This window comes from Meriones unguiculatus, chromosome 9, assembly GCF_030254825.1.
Source record: "Meriones unguiculatus strain TT.TT164.6M chromosome 9, Bangor_MerUng_6.1, whole genome shotgun sequence".
Taxonomy (NCBI): Eukaryota; Metazoa; Chordata; class Mammalia; order Rodentia; family Muridae; genus Meriones; species Meriones unguiculatus.
In genome coordinates, this window is record NC_083357.1 from 5305663 (window position 1) to 5325550 (window position 19888).

Here is a 19888-nt window from a genome sequence, read left to right on the forward strand (position 1 = left end):
TATTTATTTATTTATTTATTTTTTATCAGTTACATTTTATTAACTGTATCCCAGCCATGTCCCGCTCCCTCATTCCCTCCCAGTCCCTCCCTCCCTCCCTCATCTCCACCGTGCCCCTTTCCAAGTCCACTGATAGGGGGGACCTCCTCCCCATTCATCTGATCCTGTTTTATCAGGTATCTTCAGGACTGGCTGCAAAGCCCTCCTCTGTGGCCTAACAGGACTGCTCCTCCCTTCGGGGGTGGGGAGACCAAAGAGCCAGTCATTGAGTTCCTGTTAGAAATAGTCCCTGTTCCCCTCACTTTGGGAAACCAATTGGTTACTGAGCTACCACAGGCTACATCTGAGTGGAGGTTCTAGGTTATATCCATACATGGTCCTTGGTTGAATGTCAGTCTCAGAAAAGACCCTGTGCCCAGATATATTTGGTCCTTGTTGGAGCTCCTATCCTTTCCCCATCAGACTAACTCCCCTTCTTTCTTATGATTCCCTGTACTCTGCCAAAGGTTTGGTCATGAGTCTTTGCTTTGAAAACACTGCTAGTTAGAGTCTTTCAGATGCGCTCAGTAGACTCCTGTCATACGTTCAATGCACATCCCATCTGTCTTTCTAAATGAGGATTGATCATCTTACCCCATGTCCACTCAATTGATTATCTTTTTTAGGTGTATAGATTTCATTATGTTTATCATATCTTATAGATCTATATAAGTGAGTATATCCCATGTTTGTCTTTCTCCTTCTGGGATATTTCACTCAGAATGATCTTTTCTAGATCCCACCATTTGCCTGCAAATTTCATGATTTCCTCCTTTTTGATTGCTGAGTAGTATTCCATTGTATAAAAATACCACAATTTCTGTACCCATTCCAGCGTTGATGGACATCTGGGTTGTTTCCAGGTTCTGGCTATTACAAATAGAGCTGCTATAAACATGATTGAGCAAGTGTCCTTTTTGTGTACTTGAACAAACTTTGGGTATATACCTAGCAGTGGTATAGCTGGGTCTGGAGGAAGCACTATTCCTATTTGTCTTAGAAAGCGCCAGATATCTTTCCAGAGTGGTTGTACCAGTTTACATTCCCACCAGCAGTGGAGGAGGGTTCCCCTTTCTCCACATCCTCTCCAGCATGTGTTATCACTTGAGTTTTTCATCTTGGCCATTCTGATGGGTGTAAGGTGATATCTCAGGGTCGTTTTGATTTGCATTTCCCTGATGGCTAATGAGGATGAGCATTTCTTTAAGTGTTTTTCTGCCATTCGATATTCCTCTGTCGAGAATTCTCTGTTTAGCTCTGTTCCCCATTTTTTAATTGGATTACTTGGTTTGCTGCTTTTCAGCTTCTTTAGTTCTTTGTATATACTGGATATTAGTCCTCTGTCAGATAAAGGGTTAGTGAAGATTCTTTCCCAATCTGTAGGCAGTCGTTTTGTTTTGATGATGGTATCCTTTGCTTTACAGAAACTTTTCAGTTTCATGAGGTCCCATTTATTGATTGTTGCTCTTAGAGCCTGTGCTGTTGGTGTTCTGTTCAGGAAGTTGTCTCCTGTGCCAATGAGTTCTAGGCTGTTCCCCACTTTTTTTTCCAATTGATTTAGGGTATCTGGTTTTATGTTGAGGTCCTTGATCCACTTTGACTTTAGTTTTGTGCAGGGTGATAAATATGGATCTATTTTCATTTTTCTGCATGTAGACATCCAGTTGGTCCAGCACCATTTGTTGAAGATGCTGTCTTTTTTCCATTGAATGGAATTGGCTTCTTTGTCGAATATCGAGTATTCATAGGTGTGTGGATTTAGTTCTGGGTCTTCTATGCGGTTCCATTGATCCTCCTTTCTGTTTCTATGCCAATACCATGCAGTTTTTATTACTGTTGCCCTGTAGTACAGCTTGAGATCAGGAATGGAGATACCTCCAGATGATCTGTTGTCGTACAGGATCGTTTTGGAGATTCTGGGTTTTTTGTTTCTCCATATGAAGCTGAGAATCTTTTTTTCAAGGTCTGTAAAGAATTGAGTTGGTATTTTGATGGGAATTGCATTGAATCTGTAGATTGCTTTTGGCACTATGGCCATTTTCACAATGTTAATCCTACCAATCCATGAGCACGGGAGATCTTTCCATCTTCTGATATCTTCTTCGATTTCTTTCTTCAGAGACTTGAAGTTTTTCTCAAACAGGTCTTTCACTTGCTTGGTTAGAGTCACACCAAGGTACTTTATGTTATTAGTGGCTATTGTGAAGGGTGTTGTTTCCCTAATTTCTTTCTCAGCCTTTTTGTCTTTGGTATACAGGAGGGCTTCTGATTTTTTTGAGTTGATTTTGTATCCTGCCACTTTGCTGAAAGTGTTTATCAGCTGAAGGAGTTCTCTGGTTGAATTTTTGGGGTCGCTCATGTATACTATCATATCATCTGCAAATAGTGACACTTTGACCTCTTCCTTTCCGATTTGTATCCCCTTGATCTCCTTTAGTTGTCTTATTGCTCTGGCTAGGACTTCAAGTACTATGTTGAAGAGATATGGGGACAATGGACAGCCTTGTCTTGTCCCTGATTTCAGTGGGATTGATTTAAGTTTCTCTCCATTGAGTTTGATGTTAGCTATAGGCTTGCTATATATTGCCTTTACTATGTTTAGGTATGTGCCTTGTATCCCTGATCTCTCCAAGACTTTAAACATGAATGGGTGTTGGACTTTGTCAAATGCTTTTTCGGCGTCTAAGGAGATGATCATGTGGTTTTTCTCCTTCAGTTTGTTTATGTGGTGGATTACATTGATGGATTTCCGTATGTTGAACCACCCTTGCATGCCTGGGATGAAGCCTACTTGGTCATGGTGGATGATATCTTTGATGTGTTCTTGGATTCGGTTTGCAAGTATTTTATTAAGTATTTTTGCGTCAATGTTCATAAGAGAGATAGGCCTAAAGTTCTCTTTTTTTGTTGGGTCTTTGTGTGGTTTAGGTATTAAGGTGACTGTGGCTTCATAGAATGAGTTTGGTAGTGTTCCTTCTGTTTCTATTTTGTGGAATAGCTTGAGGAGAATTGGAGTTAGCACTTCTTTGAAGGTCTTGTAGAATTCTGTGCTGAAGCCATCTGGTCCAGGGCTTTTTTTGGAGGGGAGACTGTTAATAACTGCTTCGATTTCCTTGGGAGATATAGGGCTATTCAGTCTTTCTACCTGATCTTGACTTAGTTTTGGTAGATGGAATCTTTCAAGAAAATTATCCATTTCATTCAGATTCTCAAATTTTGTGGCATATAGGCTTTTGTAGTATGACCTAATAATTGTTTGGATTTCCTCATTGTCTGTGGTTATGTCCCCATTTTCATTTCTGATTTTGCTGATCTGGATAGTTTCTCTCTGCTTTTTAGTTAGTTTGGCTAAGGGTTTGTCTATCTTGTTGATTTTCTCAAAGAACCAGCTTTTTGTTTCATTGATTCTTTGGATAGTTTTATTTGTTTCTAGTTGATTGATTTCAGCCCTTAGTTTGATTATTTCCAGCCGTCTGCTCCTCTTGGGTGTATCTGCTTCTTTTTTTTCTAGGGTTTTCAGTTGGGCCATTAAGTTGTTTGTATGTGATGTTACGAATTTCTTCTTGCAGGCACTTAGTGCTATAAATTTTCCTCTGAGCACTGCTTTCAATGTGTCCCATAAATTTGGGTATGTTGTGCCTTCCTTTTCATTGAATTCTAGGAAGTCTTTAATTTCTTTCTTTATTTCTTCCTTAACCCAGCTGTCATTGAGTAGTAAGTTGTTCAGTTTCCATGTGCGTGTCGGCTTTTTGTTGTTTCTGTTGTTGTTGAGGTCGAGCTTTAGTCCATGGTGGTCAGATAGTATACAAGGGATTATTTCAATCCTTTTGTATCTGTTGAGGCTTGCTTTGTGGCCCACTATATGGTCTATTTTGGAAAAGGTTCCATGCGGTGCTGAAAAGAAGGTGTACTCTTTTGAGTTTGGGTGAAATGATCTGTAGACGTCTATTAGGTCCATTCGATTTAGGGATTCTGTGAGTGCTTTTATTTCCCTATTTGGTGTCTGTCTAGTTGATCTGTCCCTTGGTGAGAGTGGAGTGTTGAAGTCGCCCACTATTAAGGTATTAGGATCAATGTATGATTTAAGCTTTAATAATGTTTCATTTATGAATGTCGGTGCTCTTGTATTTGGGGCATAGATATTCAAGATTGTGATGTCCTCTTGGTGGATTTTTCCTTTGATGAGAATATAGTGGCCCTCCTTATCTTTTTTTATTAACTTGGGTTGAAAGTCTATTTTATTAGATATTAGGATGGCTACTCCAGCTTGTTTTCTGGAACCGTTTGCTTGAAAAACAGTTTTCCAGCCCAAAAATATGGAAAGCTTCACGAATTTGCGTGTCATCCTTGCGCAGGGGCCATGCTAATCTTCTCTGTATCGTTCCAATTTTAGTATATGTGCTGCCGAAGCGAGCACGAGCTGTGGTTTTTCATTCTTACTACTCTTTAAATTTTTCTTAAAATACATTTTTTATGCATAAATTTTTTGTGTGTGCATATGCCTGATGCTTAGGGAGGCCAGAAAAAGGCATTGGAACCTTAAGAACAAGTTACAAAAGGCTGTGAGCCTCATTTGTAAGTGAGTAGTCCTTAGTCCTTTACAAAAGAAGCAAGCACCCTTGTTAGAGAGTGGTGCCACATACCTTTAATCCCAGCACTCAGGAGGCAGAGGCATAGGCATAGGCATGTAGATTTCTGAGTTCAAAACAGTCTGGTCTACAGAGTTGAGTTGAGTTCTAGGACAGCCTGAGCTGAACAGAGAAACTCTGTCTGGAAAACCAAAAGGAAAAAAAGAACAAGCAGCAGCAAGTACCCTTAACTGTTGAGTCATCTCTCCTGCTTTGTAAATTTTGGGGGGACTTCTCTGTTCTTTGTAATTGCTATTATTTTGTTTACTTTCTCTATAAAGTTAAGAGACTTATAATCAAGGACCATGCACCGTTTATCTTTCAGGTCATCTCAGGCAGCTAAAATGATGTAACAAATGAAACTTAGTAAATAACTATAAGATAAGATTCTGGCAACATATTTCATTGAACATTATCTTGAATTTTCATAGGCAGTTATTTCAAAGCCTACTTTATACACAATGTCCACCATACTCCCTGGCAATTAATGTCTTTTGCACTGATGAGAAATATTAGAAGTCTATATTTTAGCATCAGTTATTTTTCACAGATAATTATTTCAGGAACATTCTCAGTACATTATAAATACAAGTTTTCACTTGATTGGAATCTTTTTTGAAGTATTTTTGTTTTTTTTATTTATTTTTATTAATTATAGTTTATTCCCTTGGTATCCCACCTGTAGCTCCCTCCCTCTTCCCCTCCCAATCCTACCCTCTCTCCTTCTTCTCCACCTATAACCCTCCCCCAGTTCACTGATAGGGGAGGTCTTTCTCTCCTTCCTTCTGACCCTAGTCTATCAGATCTCATCAGGAATGGCTGCATTGTTCCTCTGTGGCCTGGTAAGGCTGCTCCCCCCTCAGGGGTAGGTGATCAAAGAGCAGGCCATTGATTGAAATCTTAACAGTTTAGTGGTTTTAATGTTACTTGTTTTGCTGTAGTGAAGAATAGCATTATTTTCTTAGAAGAACTGATTATAGTTCTTTATACCTAGTAGAAAGTATTGTGTTTACTTTAAAGTAGAAGTAATAATAAGGTGTATACAACTTCTGTTTCCCCACGCTGCAGGTTCTTGTTAAACCTTTAGGAGACCGAGGATTCCTTTTTCTTCTCTCCTCTTACCAGATGATTTCTCCATATGGTAAGTAGCCTTTCTTTAAGTTTATAATTGAAAAAAATTAGTTTAAAAAAATGTTAATGATTTGCCTTCTTTTCTTTTTTAAGAACATCACACTCTCAAGTCTCGAATGCTACATGCTTTGTTTCTGTTTCAAGAACCTAGATGCCTAATTATCAGTAAGTTTTTTTTTAATGTTGAAGTATAGATAAATTATTGGTAGTTAAGTTATTGAAATCTTTTCAATAGGTTTACATTTAGCAAGATTGCACTTCACTAAGCTTACATTCTATCTTTTCTACATCTTACTTTTGCAAATATTAGAATTTGTGGAATTAGCAATATAAAACATGATTTTGATGTGCACCCCCTCAATTTTTGTTTCGTTGTTTTGGTCTTTTAGTTTTGGTGTCTTGAGACATGGTTTCTCTGTGTAGCTTTGGCTGTCCTGCACTAACTTTTAGATTAGGTTGGCTTCAAACTCAGAGATCTGTCTGCCTCTGCCTCCTTGTATGCCACCTCTCCCAGCTCCCCCTTTTATTTTTGTGTACGCTATGAGGTTTTTTGTTGTTGTGCTTTTTTGTTTTGTTTTGGTTTTTGTTTTTTGGTGCTTTCATTAATGAAATTTTATAATTGTTTTAGTGCTATGGCTCATTAAGAGTTTTAGGTGACAGATTTTTCTTTAATTCATTTGTGCATTCAAGTTTTATTGATTTTTAAAGTGTCATATGCCACATTAAACATTAGGCCTTTCAAAGTTAATGAGAATTTGGGATATTTATGGTAGAGAAGATTTTGCTGTTTGCCTTTTTAAACAACAAACTTGAATACTATATTAAGGAATCTCCACTAATGGGCTTACTTCTGAATTAAGCCTGGATTTTTCAGTTATGCCTATTCAGTGCATGGATATGTGCTTATGGGAAAATGAGTTTAAAAAAAGTTATTTTATGAATAAAAGGAGTGACATTGTTGTCATTTGCAGACTGAAACTGATTAGAAACTCAAATCTGGCTTTTCCCCACCACTTATTACAATTTCTTTGCCACCATTTGTGTTGACTGTGAGTGAAGGAAGTGAAAATTGTTAGTGAAGGGATTTCTTTCCATTAAGAATCTGTTTCCCTTTTCATTTGTTTTAGTTCCTGGCCCATTTTAAGCAGAATCGTACCACTTGTCAGTTTGCTGCACTGTGTATATATATCAGAAGACGTTCACTGGCTCAGCATAAATGTGCAAATGTTGTTATACTTCAGTAGTATGCAGATTTGCACTTGATAAGTTTCCTTATTGCTAATATGGTTTCCTTTTTTGTTTATTTTAGCACAAAAAGGTGTAACGAGTACAGCACAACAGGAGAGGCAAGAGAACCTACCAGATGTATTAAAAATGACTCAGTTTTTACAGTATGCTTTGATTCAATGTAGAAAAGAATTCAAAAATATAAATACTATAAATTTTCATTCTGTTGTTGAAAAGTATGTAAGTGAATTTTTTAATCGAGGTTTTGGTTCAGGTAAGCGAGAGTTTTTCATGTTTTCATATGATTCGAGATTAGATGATAGAAAATTCCTATACTCAGCACCAAGAAACAAATCCCATATTGATGACTGCTTACATACCTACATTTTTCAGCCAGAAAGGTATCAGTTACCTATTTTTAAATTAAAGGAGTTATTTGAAGAAAATCGAAAACGTCAGCAATTTAGTCCACTTTCAGATTATGAAGGTCAAGAAGAGGAACTGAATGGTTCAAAAATGAAATTTAGAAAACGGAATAACTCAAGGGGTGAACCTACTGAACCTGGACAGCAGAAGTCATCTCATTCTTTGGACTATGATAAGGATAGAGTCAAAGAATTGATTAATTTAATTCAGTGTACGAAAAAAAATGTGGGAGGGGACCCAGATATGGAAGATATGAAAAGCAAAAATGTCCTGAAGAGGAAGCTTGAAGATCTGCCTGAAAATATGAGAAAATTTGCCAAAACCAGTAATTCATCTGAAAATTACCATCTATATGAAGGTAAAGTAACACACTGCTTTTATCATAATAGCCAAAATATATAACTCTGGTTCTGTCACAGTAGGTAGGCCGCTGCAGGGGCTTTACATTTTCTGCTGTTACCTGCTCTCCAGCTTACTTTTTGCCAGTGCTAACATTCACTTTTGTAGTCTGCTGACTTTCTTCATTCCATTCATATGCTCCTTTTGCTGTTTGCTTGTGGTGGTTTCCTTTCTCAACAGGCTGTTTTTGAAGTGTGTGTTAGGGCTTAATTTTTCATTGTACAATCCAAGAAAACCAACCATTCTGAATTGTTACCTTTCCACCACCAAAATGGGTTCTGAATCCAAATACAAAGACCTACTTTGATTTTGTATATTTCATGTTTCCTGAATTTCTTCTATTGCCTTCCCAGGGTAACAGACTTAATGATCATTGATTTCTTTTGAGGTATTTGGTTGGTCATGAACTTTGTGGTCCAGCTAGTTACTTTATCATAAGTGATGACCACAGATCATCAAGCAGCTAAAGAGTAAAAAAGTTGTCTCTTGTTTTAGTAAAGAGAATTATGTTAAAATACAATCATGGTCATTCATTTGTGTGTATATAGTCACTGTCACAGTGAGATGGCAGAATGGCAGCAGAGACTATGTATGGCCCATGATGTTTAAAATATATACAGTCCTGATCTTGTAGAGAAAACATGTACCCTGGTATTTCATATTTCTCCATTGTTTAAGTTGTACTAATATTAAAGTGTATGCAACACTTTTAATCAGAACTTGAAGTTAGCTCCTACACTTTTATATTTTATTTTCACAGAGAGATGTTTCTTGTATTATTTTAGGCTATTGCCTAATGAATGAACTCTTTGGAGTTTTGAAATTAGATTTCTTAGATTCAGTCAGACAATTACTATTTTGTTGCTTTGTTGTATCTTTTTCAGTTGATGGAAATGAGAGATTCTTATAGTGTGTTTAAGTGTTGGAAGTAAGGTAAATATTTGGACAGTGTTTTAACATTTTTTTTTATTATTTTTTATTTTTTTTATCAGTTACATTTTATTAACTCTGTATCCCAGCCATGTCCCGATCCCTCATTCCTTCCCAGTCCCTCCCTCCCTCCCTCATCTCCACCGTGCCCCTTTCCAAGTCCACTGATAGGGGGGACCTCCTCCCCATTCATCTGATCCTGTTTTATCAGGTATCTTCAGGACTGGCTGCAAAGCCCTCCTCTGTGGCCTAACAGGACTGCTCCTCCTTTGGGGGGTGGGGAGGCCAAAGAGCCAGTCATTGAGTTCCTGTTAGAAATAGTCCTTGTTCCCCTCACTTTGGGAAACCAATTGGTTACTGAGCTACCACAGGCTACATCTGAGTGGAGGTTCTAGGTTATATCCATACATGGTCCTTGGTTGAATGTCAGTCTCAGAAAAGACCCTGTGCCCAGATATATTTGGTCCTTGTGGAGCTCCTATCCTTTCCCCATCAGCCTGTAGTCCCAGCTACTCGGGAGGCTGAGACAGGAGGATCACTTGAGTCCAGGAGTTCTGGGCTGTAGTGCGCTATGCCGATCGGGTGTCCGCACTAAGTTCGGCATCAATATGGTGGCCTCCCGGGAGCGGGGGACCACCAGGTTGCCTAAGGAGGGGTGAACCGGCCCAGGTTGGAAACGGAGCAGGTCAAAACTCCCGTGCTGATTAGTGTTTTAACATTTTTATACTGGTTAGTTCAGAAGCATGGAAAAGGGAGGATTGGGTTTTTTCATTTAGTTTTTTTGTTTTATGCTCAGAAATCTTTGATGTATTAATTCACATTTTGTGCTGTTCTTCCTATGGTGATGACAGGTCTCAGTATTCTTCCATTGCTTATTGGGCAATTTTGCTTCTCTTCTTTTCAAATCTGCTTAGTCTCTGATTAGGTTAAACAGATTAATGTGCTTGGTGTATTATTTACTTTTATGCTCTGATTGAACCAAAAGCTTTGTTCATGCTAGATAAGCACTCACCTACTGAACTACATCTCCAATTCACTCATTTCCTTAGGGTAGGAATGAGTTAAACTTGTCCTTTTTCCTTGGTTTCCCAAGTAACAGAAATAGGGATGTGCCACCAGATGTAGAGCCTTAACTTTTATTCTTGAGTTATCCATTGTGGTAGTCATTACATGTATATCTTTAATTAAAGTGAAATAAAGATATATTTCACCAGCTATGCAACTGTATTAGATCATACTGATAGGGCACTGCAATGTCAGTTATTGCAGAAAATTATATTTGATAGTGATGTTGTCTTATGTAACTTTCAAGGCTTTTTCTTTCTTGATATCTCTTTACTTTCAGTGTCTATGTCTTATCTCTTGTGCGCGCTTCCTGGTTTTTAAATTTCCTTGATTCATTTCAGAATCCTCTCTGTATTGTTTTGTTAACTTAAGATGAATTTCATCTTAAAGGCTTTGTTTCAGACTAAACAGGGTCTGGCCATGCTTATTGTTCTTCCATGTGCTCCTCAAATTCTCAGAAACAGTTACAGTAAAGGGAACACGTAATTGTAATATCAAAGCCTGAAATATTGTAGTTCCTACTAGTAAATGTCTTTCAAGTGACTTTTAAGTTATATTTGATTTTTAAAATATATTAAATTTTGGTTATACTGACTTTTAAAATATTAAAGATGACTGTTCTTTCTTTTTCTCAGAAAATCCACAGTCCATTGGCTTACTTGGACATGATCCTAACTTGACCCTGCAGCAGGAGGATACGTGTAACACTGGAGACATCCATAAGCTTTATAATTGGCTATCAGAAGCACTAGCAAATGCGCGACACTCAGATGCATTCCTGACAGATACAGTCAACAAGGCCTTAGGGTTGAGTAGCAGTGGTAGCTATGAAGAGCTAAAGCAAAAGTGTGAAAACAAGTTGAACCCTGCTTTAGATAAGAAAGACTGTGAGCAGCCTGCTTGTACAAAAATTGAAAATGTGCATTTTAAGGGTGCTCCGAGCCCGTTGCTAGAAGTTGATGCAGCTCCTGTAAAGTATCCTACTCTCCTTTCTACCAGTGAGGTAGGCGCTGACCATAAGCAACATTTAAGAGTAAACATGTCTTTCTGGTTTATCTGAGTTTGCTTTTGTATGTGTCCTCAAGAGAGTGTAAATACATTTTATGGAGTGGCTTTTCTTTTCTGAAAGAACTAAGATACACTCCTGAGTAAAAGTTTGTGTGTATATGGGGGTGATTCTAAGCTGTTCTTGTTGATAAAAAGTAAATGCTGAAGCAATTGTTTTCTGTATGTTTATGTGCTTTATATAATCTAAAGTTTACATATTATGATAAAACTAGGGCTAGATTGTCAAATTGGCATAGCAGGAGTTAATTTCATACTGTTTCGTAATGAAACGAGTACTTGAAACTGTTTTAAACCCAAGTGAGGCAGATGAAGCAACTGAATTTAGTAACATAGTGTCATAAATTAGGTGTTCTATATTGTGCAAATACAAATGAGTAGCCTTTGGGATTATCTCTGATGTGATCTCAGTTTTGCTTATTAAGGAATCCTGTTAAGTGTGTATGGTTTGTGAGTAGTAGACAAGTGACTTCCTGCATTAATGCTTTTCCTAGAAGAATATCGAAATCAGTGAGAGATAATATCAAGGGCTTATAGATATTTTTTTGTGTGTGCATCTTTGATTAGCTGTCATATATGCTTCTCGCAGCCTTTATGTATATAGTTTTGGGATATTTGTTTTATTTATTATTTATATAGCTTCTCGCAGCCTTTATGTATATAGTTTTGGGATATTTGTTTTATTTATTATTTATATAGCATTCTGCCTGCATGTGCACTTGTTCACCAGAAGAGCGCACCAGATTTCACTCTAGATGGTTATGAGACACCGTGTGGTTGCTGGGAATTGAGATCAGGACTTTTGGAAGAAAAGCCAGTGCTCTTACCCTCTGACCCATTTCTTTAGTCCCAGGATATTTATTTTAAGGAGATGGCGGTAGGACGTTTATGTGGAAGGCATTGAGATATTAACCTGCTTTCAGTATGTTTAACAAGAGTGTGTACTGAACATGGCGTGCTGTCTGTTGTTTTAACTATGTTTTATTCCTACTTGTGTAAGTATTACCTGTTATTGGTATTGTTAAATTAGAATAATAAGAGTTGAATATTTGGCATATTTAAAATTTAAATTTAAAATATAAAAGTGTACCTACTAAAGTCATAACTTTAAATCAACACCAGTTTTGCATGTGTGGTGTGTGTATTACGTGTTTTTAAAGATTTATTTATTTACTTTATTCGTGTGAATGTCTTCCCTGTATGTTTGTGTATGTAGCACATACAGCCCTGGTACCCTCAAGAGCAGTAGAGGTATCAGATCTCTTGGAAGAAGTAGAGTTAAATACGTTGTGAGCTGCTGTATGGGTGCTAGGAATTGAACCCTGGTCCTCTTCAAGAGTATTCAGTGTTCTTTATTGCTGAGCCATATCTCCAGTTCTAACATATCTTTTTATGAAAACATTCTAACTTTTAATTTTGTGTACATGTGTAAAGGACAAAGGCTAACTTTTGAAAGTTTGTTTTCTTTCAATTGTGTGGATTCTGAAGAGAGCTACCTCAGGCTTGGTGGCAAGTGCCTTTACCAACTAAACCATCTTGCCAGTCTCTGGACAACCTTTAAAGACAATATATACTGTTTACTTTGTTTATCTATTGAGAAGAGGTATGTGTTTATGACAGGGTATTACTCTGAACCTGTGGCTGGCCTGTAATTCACTATATAAACCTGGTTGTCCTCATGCTTTTGATCTTACTGCCTGAACCTGATTATAAGCAAGTACTGCCATTCCTGGCCATGACAGTGTATTTTAAATTTGAAGCTAAAGTATTATAACTTTACCATGTTGGTTTTACTCATTTGTAATATTTAGACTGAGGTTTGTGCATCTGCTTTGAGGAAGTAGTAGTCTTGACATTAAAATTAAATGTATGTACTTCTGTTTTTAGGATCCAAATTTAATTGTCAATAATTTTGAAGAGTGCAGTCTCTGTTCCACTGTTTCCATTGAGCATGGATTTCTTAGACAGCCTTCTAAGTCAAATGATGATGAAGAGACAGAAATACATTGGAAATTGATTCCAATTACAGGTAAGGGCTAATATATTCCCTCAGCCATAGGTTTGCTTCCTTTTCCCTAGGGACCAGTTTCTTGAGTTGCATCCTTTTCTAGATTCCAGTCTTCCAGAGGTATATCTTACCTGGCTCTGCCATGAGTCTTTATTTTGAGCATTGTATTTATTACTATTCTTGATTGATATCAGCAAGTATCTGTAAAAGGGCCCATTAATACAGGGATTTAGGGTATAATTACTCTTACTGTGGAGTTCAGTGTGCTTTTTATCAATTGAAACTGTTGATAGAAACTGAACTGGAAACGTAGTTGTTGATGAAATGGTGCTCTTTGGTTAGCCATTACTTTTCAACTTAACTAACCTAAACTTCACTACAACAAGCTGTCTGTCATCTAGCAAATGGTCATGTTGAGGCTTATCTGTGTGAAGGAAATTTGATTTCCTAATGATTCTGGAGTACAGCCTGACATGACCAAATGCAAATACCTCATAAAAGCTTATTGAGTCACTGGTGTTTGACAGTTACTGAGAGATTGTCATTTGTAATATAGCTTGTCCATGAACACACTACATGCTCTTAAATACCTAATTTTTTTATTCATCTCTGTTGCTAAATATGTTTGGAATTGTTTTCTGGGCACATCTCTTCTATTCCTATACCTTTGTTTAGCCTTTGGAAGGAAATAAAAAAAAATGACTTCTGCTGAAAAGTAGACTGTCTTGTGGCCAACAATCTATCAGACCTATAGGAATTCTGAGAACTTCTAAAACTTGATGAGTTTCAGTGGGCTTCAGCACTGTTCTCCACTTCGTACCTTACCAAGAAGGCAAGGGACCCCAGACCTAATGCTAGAGAGGAGACTGATACTCTTTTATGAAATGGAGGCAAAGTGAAACATTGAAATAAAATAGAAAAGTAGTTTGTAGGTGGTGATTATTTTAACCTTTCTTCATTCAGACACTTTCATAATTGCTATTGAGTTATTTAGAGAATATAGGTGTTGATTTTTCCATCACTTGATTGGAGAGGGAAATGACTTCCATTTCCAAATGACTTTTCAAGAATGTTTAGGCAAAAGAAGGAATAGTCCTTTGTTAGCATTTGTGGTTATCTGAAAGGTGCCTAATAGGCGTCACTGGTATCTGAAGAGAGTCAACAAATCTAATGGATGCTTTCCTCAGGAGGAAATGCAAGAAGCCCAGAAGACCAGCATGGGAGACATGGTGAGAAACAAGCACCAGGTGAGAAGGCTCGCTTTGCTTTTCTTCCCAAGTGCCCTTCAGAATTGCTGCTTGCATTCTGAGTCTTCATCAGTGGGGCAGGGTGTACTTTGTGCTCTGTACAGAGAAGTCTAGGCAGTCCCTCTTTTTAAACTATCTTTTTGAGTGTATGAGATATTTTTGTAACAAATATAGTTTGTGTTCTAGACTATCTAATTGGGTGATTTAGGAAAATGAAAATGTTTTCTTGATGTTTTTCTTCAGGTATTCTGTAAGAACTATTTATTTTAAAATACCAGAAGGTAAAAACCATTTTTTTTTCCCCTTTTCATACTCTGTTCATAGTCTTGAAATTTTTTGGCTTACTTTTTAAGTATAAAGCTAACTTCTGCAGGTGGTTTAGGAGACTGGAAAACTATTTTCACAAACAGAAATACTACTGATTAAACAATATGCAGGAAATGCATAGAAGATAGTCTCCCATGTCTGACTGGGCTCAGTCAAACTCAGCTTCTCTGCATATGGTCTTGGGCGTTATTTTCTTGCCTGAGTTTGATTGTGCTATTTTTTAATGTTTTCATTTGTTTTACAACCTTACTCTTTAAGAAATCTTGTGGGTCTTTTTGTTGTTTTAATTTAAGAGGAAAGGTAGGTGACTTTTTTACTATTGGAGAAGTCTGAAGGTTTTTTTTTAGTTAAGAAGTAAAGCTAAATGGCTTTCTTAGTAAATCTTTCTTAGTAAATTAACCCTTCTCATAATTTTCTTGAGGAATATCTTTATCTCCGAGGAAAAATGATTTATTTTTTTTTAAAAAACACATGATGTAATAAAGTACATCATGTACTTTTGTGTACAGCTCAGTAAGGTTCACACATTTATAACCATGTGACTGCTAACCAAGTCAAGATGTAGAGCAGTTCCAGCATCCTCGCTTGTCTTCTATATTTTCCTGGGCCATGATTTCTCCATTCACAACAGGTGGCCACCAAGTTCATGTTCTTTACCATATTTTTAATTTTGTCTTGATATATTGAATTCAGTCATGCCTGTTTGTTGTTCTTTCATTCAACTTTATGTCAAGGTTTCGTCTCTGTTGTGTATTGTCAGTAATTCTTTTTAGGAGAAATAGTTACCTTGTTTGAACTTCCTAATGTTCTATACACATACACCTTTCTTTTCCTTGAGATTTTGTATTCAAAATTGAAAGATCTAAATGTTGTTACTATCTGAGAAATAATGCATTTTCTTCACGTTAAAAGTCAAATGGCTGGTACTTGGTTGTCGGTTGGTAAAACAGGCACTATCGATATTGACATCTGTTAAATCATCTATTAATGAAGATGTGCTTTTTAAAAAGTGTTGATCTTAAAATCATATGTAGTAATTTGTGCAAAATAAATTAACTGGTATTTATTCACAATTTAAATAAAGAGATTTATCTGGCTTATAAGTGATGTGTGGGTGTGTATTAAGTGTGAGGAGTATATTTGCATATGTAGATATGAATAAATATATATGGAGGCCAGAGTAGAACATTGGTTTCCTCTGTTGCCGTTTGCCTTACTGCTTTGAGACAGGCTTCACTGAACCAGAAGCTTGCCCTTTCAGCCAGGCTGTTTTGCTAACAAGTTTCTGAGGTCTACCTCTCTCAACCTCACAATGTTACAGTCACGTGCATCCATACCTGGCTTTTTACCTATATAGAGATTTGAACAGTCTTCCTCTAGAATTAGCATCATCATTGAAACAGGGTTTCCCCAGTGTAGCCCTTTCTGTAGACCAGTCTGGCCTCAAACTCAAGAGATTTGCCTGCCTCTGCCTCTAGTGCTGGGGTTAAAGGTTGGCTTCATTCTTGGCTTGCCCCTAGAAATTTTTAATATGGAAAACTCCATATGGGGATTTAAGTTAAATTTAATTTTTTTTAAAAGCTGTTTAAAATCCTTGTCCATTCCCCCCCCCCCCCCAGTGGTATGATGGTTCAAACCTAGCTTATTATAAACATCTGTTAAAGATATAAACTATATTATCAAAATAAATGTATTGAAGACTACCTGTATTTTAAGAACTTTTATTGTTTTAATCAAAATAGTTGCTCTCAGTTATCTAGAACTCAGGCTGCTGGGGCAGGAAGATTCATGAGTTCAAAGCCACCCTGACCTTGTTTCATAAAAACAAAAGAGAATGGGGGTTAAAAAAAGCAAAAAATTATTAATTATGTTACCTTTGCCCTCAGTAGGTCAGTCATTGTTACAGGTTTGTTATATACTCATCTATATATTTTGTATGTATTTTAAACTACATATTAAACGTAAATTTAGGGATAAAACATTCAGTATTCCTCAGTCTTAAAGAACTTGAACTTTATATTTCATACCGATTTAGTTGTTGACAAATTGAATGTTTGCTTTCTTTCTTGTTTTGACCTTTTTACCTGTTGTTCTTATTATATAAATGTTTTTGCAGTAATTGAATGCAGTGGTCATGACACTGAAAAAAGTGAGTGTCGGGAAAATAAAATGGAATTTTTTATAGAAAGAATGCACAGCGACATCTGAGCGTAAACTTGAATTTACAAATTTAGTGTAGGTACTATAGTTGTGAAAATTTATAAATGGATTTTCTAATTTACAGTCACCATCACCATTTTCTATTACTATAGTAGTGGTATGTTAGGGAATCATGCTGGCTTTCGAAAATTTTTCATTTTTTAGTCCTAAAATTGTGTGATAGTTTTTTAGGCAAAAATACTGATTTTATTTAAAAAAAATATTACATCATTATAAATTAATGTTACATATATTTTTCTCTTATATGTAAAAACAGACTTGAGGTGCGTATATTTGAATTTAAGATTTGTGGAGAAGCCGGGCATGGTGGTTCACACCATTAATCCCAGCACTTGGGAGGCAGAGGCAGGTGGATCTGTGTGAGTTTGAGGCCAGCCTGATCTACAAAGCAAGTCCAGGACAGCCAGGGCTTGATACACAGAGAAATTTCTGTCTTGAAAAACAAAAACAAAAACAAACAAAAAGATTGTGGAGAAAACAACAGTATATAGATAGTATAGATATTATAGAGTAACATTATATATAAAAAACAGTATGTATATACTATCTACTAACAGTGTAGGTATTATAGTTTGAGTCAATTATCACAAGTCAAAAGTTGTAGTCCCATTAGCATTGTATTACACAAAAAAGACCTCGTAATCCAAAATGTTGTCCTATTTCTTTGGAATTATTTACAAATTAAATGAAAATACCAGGAGAGCATTATCAAAGACACTACTCGATACAGCTATGAAGTGTGTTCAATTCTTATTTTGTTGAGTCTTTCTTTCCTGACAGAAAGAGTCTAATATGGTGTAGGAAATCCATTAACAACCTTCACGTGAGAACCAGCCTCAATTTTTTTAAGCTCTTAAGTGCTATACTATTTCTATTGGGCCTTCTTCCAGTTGCCTTCTCTTCTATTCTTGTCACTTGGCCATGAAATACAATATTATAAAAGTCTGTTAACAGCAGATGTACCAGATGGTTAGGAAAGCAGAAATAGAGAAGTGACTTAACAGTTGTTTATGCCAAACAGGCACTTTAAAAAAAAAAATCCTTTTCCAAAGAGACACTTTTGAGCACTAGGAAAGAAACCAAAGAAACTGTTGAGTGTTGTTACTGTGTCTACTAAAATCCAAAGCCTAGCCTATAAGTACAGCAGATAGGAGATAGGGTTCACACAGTTTTGGAGGTTTTTAATTTACTTTGTAATGCATATTTTAAAATATATACCTGTGCTGATATATTTTTAACTGAGTGTTTGTTTTTTGATGTTACATATTTGGATTGTCTTATAATAATAAACTCTTCTTACATAGGAATGAAATCACCAGGAGAACAACTGGTGTGTCTACCACCATCGGAGGCTTTTCCTAATGATCCCCGGTTAATAAATAGAGAAAGAAGTTCTGATTACCAGTTTCCATCCTCTCCGTTTACAGACACTGTAAAGGGCACCACTGAGGAGGACCTGTTAACAGGTCAGGTGATAACAGTGGAAGAACAGTGTGTGCCTGCAGCAGAGCCTCCTACAGTGAGCGAAACAACAGAGAATACAGTGTTAGGAGAGTTCCATCTCTTTTCTAGAAAGATAGAAGAGATTTTAAAGCAAAAGAATGTTTCATATATTAGTACAATTTCCACACCTATCTTTTCAGCGCAAGAAAAGATGAATCGCCTTTCTGAGTTCATATATTCTAAGACTTCTAAAGCTGGTGTACAGGAATTTGTAGATGGTTTGCATGAAAAACTAAATACTATTATTATTAAAGCATCGGCTAAGCGTGGAATTTTGCCTCCAGTAAGCCCAAACCATTCTTATGCTTCAGCAGCATTGAGTACTCTGGGAAAGCGTGTTGTATCAATTTCCTCAAGTGACTTCAACAATAAAGACCTTTTCGAGCCACTCTGTTCTGAACCTTTAAATGGTAACAGATCTAATGAACAGCTTTCATCTTCAGTTGAAGTAGAAATGAACCAACCACGCCACTGCAAAGAGTTAATGTTGACTTCTGACCACACTGTCCCTGGTGATACTGCCCTGGAACTCGCAGAAAAAGAAAGAACAAAATCACCTAGTGATATAACGATTTCTGCACAACCAGCTCTGTCAAATTTTATAAGCCAGTTAGAACCTGAGGTATTTAATAGTTTGGTTAAAATCATGAAAGATGTCCAGAAAAATACTGTGAAATTTTACATTCATGAAGAAGAGGAGAGTGTGCTTTGCAAAGAAATAAAGGTAACTAATGAGAGGGTAATTATAGCGCTATATGAACTCAAAGGTCTAAACTCTGTAAAATTGAGTTTTAAAGGTGGCCATAATACATTTTCTGAATTCAGGAATTCATAATTGAACAAAATAGGAGTGCATTGAACTAAACATAGATCTCAATATGGAAGTTAGGATCTTTTTTGTTGAATTTTTAAGTGTTAGTATATGTAACTATATAAGGGCCTGGAGCTATAGCTCAATAGTAGGATACTTGTGTAGCATGTGCTAAGCACTGAGTTTGCTCCCAACTGTCATGGGGATAGGAAGAAACCTCTGGCCATTCTGCAATTGTTTCTGAGATTGAAAAACAAAAAACAACTTTTAAGTTTTTATTATTATTTGGGGAGGGGTACTGTGGTACATGTATGGAGGTCCTAGGACAATTTGTGAGAATCAGGTCTCGTATTACTGTGTGGCCTGAGGGTAAGACTCGAATAGTTAGGCTTGGCAGCAGGTACCTTTACCTGCTGAGCCATCCTGCCAGCCTTTGATTTAGAGATTTTTTTTTTTAAAAGATTTTTATTTATTGTGTTTTGCCTGCATGTACACCTGCATGCCAGAAGAGGGCACAAGATCTCATTACAAATGATTGTGAGCTACCATGTGGTTGCTGGGAATTGAACTCAAGACCTCTGGAAGAGCAGGCAGTGCTCTTAACCTCTGAGCCATCTCTCCAGCCCTGATTTAGAGATTTTAAATACAGCTTGCTTACTTGGTTTTAATGAGAAGGAAAATTACAGAGAGGTATTTCAAGTTCTGATGTTCATTTCATATGAGGTTTTATTAGTCAAATGGAAACAGCTGTCCAGAAATGGTAAAATGATACGTTTGTTTGTCATTTCTTGATATCCTGACTATGTCAAAGCTTTGTTTTGTTTCGTTTTTTTCTTTTTTTCTTTTTTTTTGAGACAGGCTT

General features: G+C 36.7%; 1 protein-coding gene and 1 non-coding gene across 3 annotated transcripts in view; one reads left to right on the forward strand and one right to left on the reverse strand.

The window, feature by feature from the left end:
• The window catches only part of Tasor (transcription activation suppressor), a 60317-nt gene that overhangs the window by 29793 nt on the left and 10636 nt on the right, over window positions 1-19888 (forward strand). For both annotated transcript variants that reach the window (XM_021662413.2, XM_021662414.2), the window contains exons 12-18: window positions 5736-5808; window positions 5892-5963; window positions 7108-7809; window positions 10481-10848; window positions 12798-12939; window positions 14106-14165; window positions 18017-18939. In XM_021662413.2, the coding sequence (XP_021518088.1) occupies window positions 5736-5808; window positions 5892-5963; window positions 7108-7809; window positions 10481-10848; window positions 12798-12939; window positions 14106-14165; window positions 18017-18939 (2340 nt within the window). The remainder of the gene's footprint in view (window positions 1-5735; window positions 5809-5891; window positions 5964-7107; window positions 7810-10480; window positions 10849-12797; window positions 12940-14105; window positions 14166-18016; window positions 18940-19888) is intronic.
• Window positions 4350-4456, reverse strand: LOC132656740 (U6 spliceosomal RNA). The gene has a single exon (XR_009594431.1). It is a non-coding gene; the product is annotated as a U6 spliceosomal RNA (small nuclear RNA).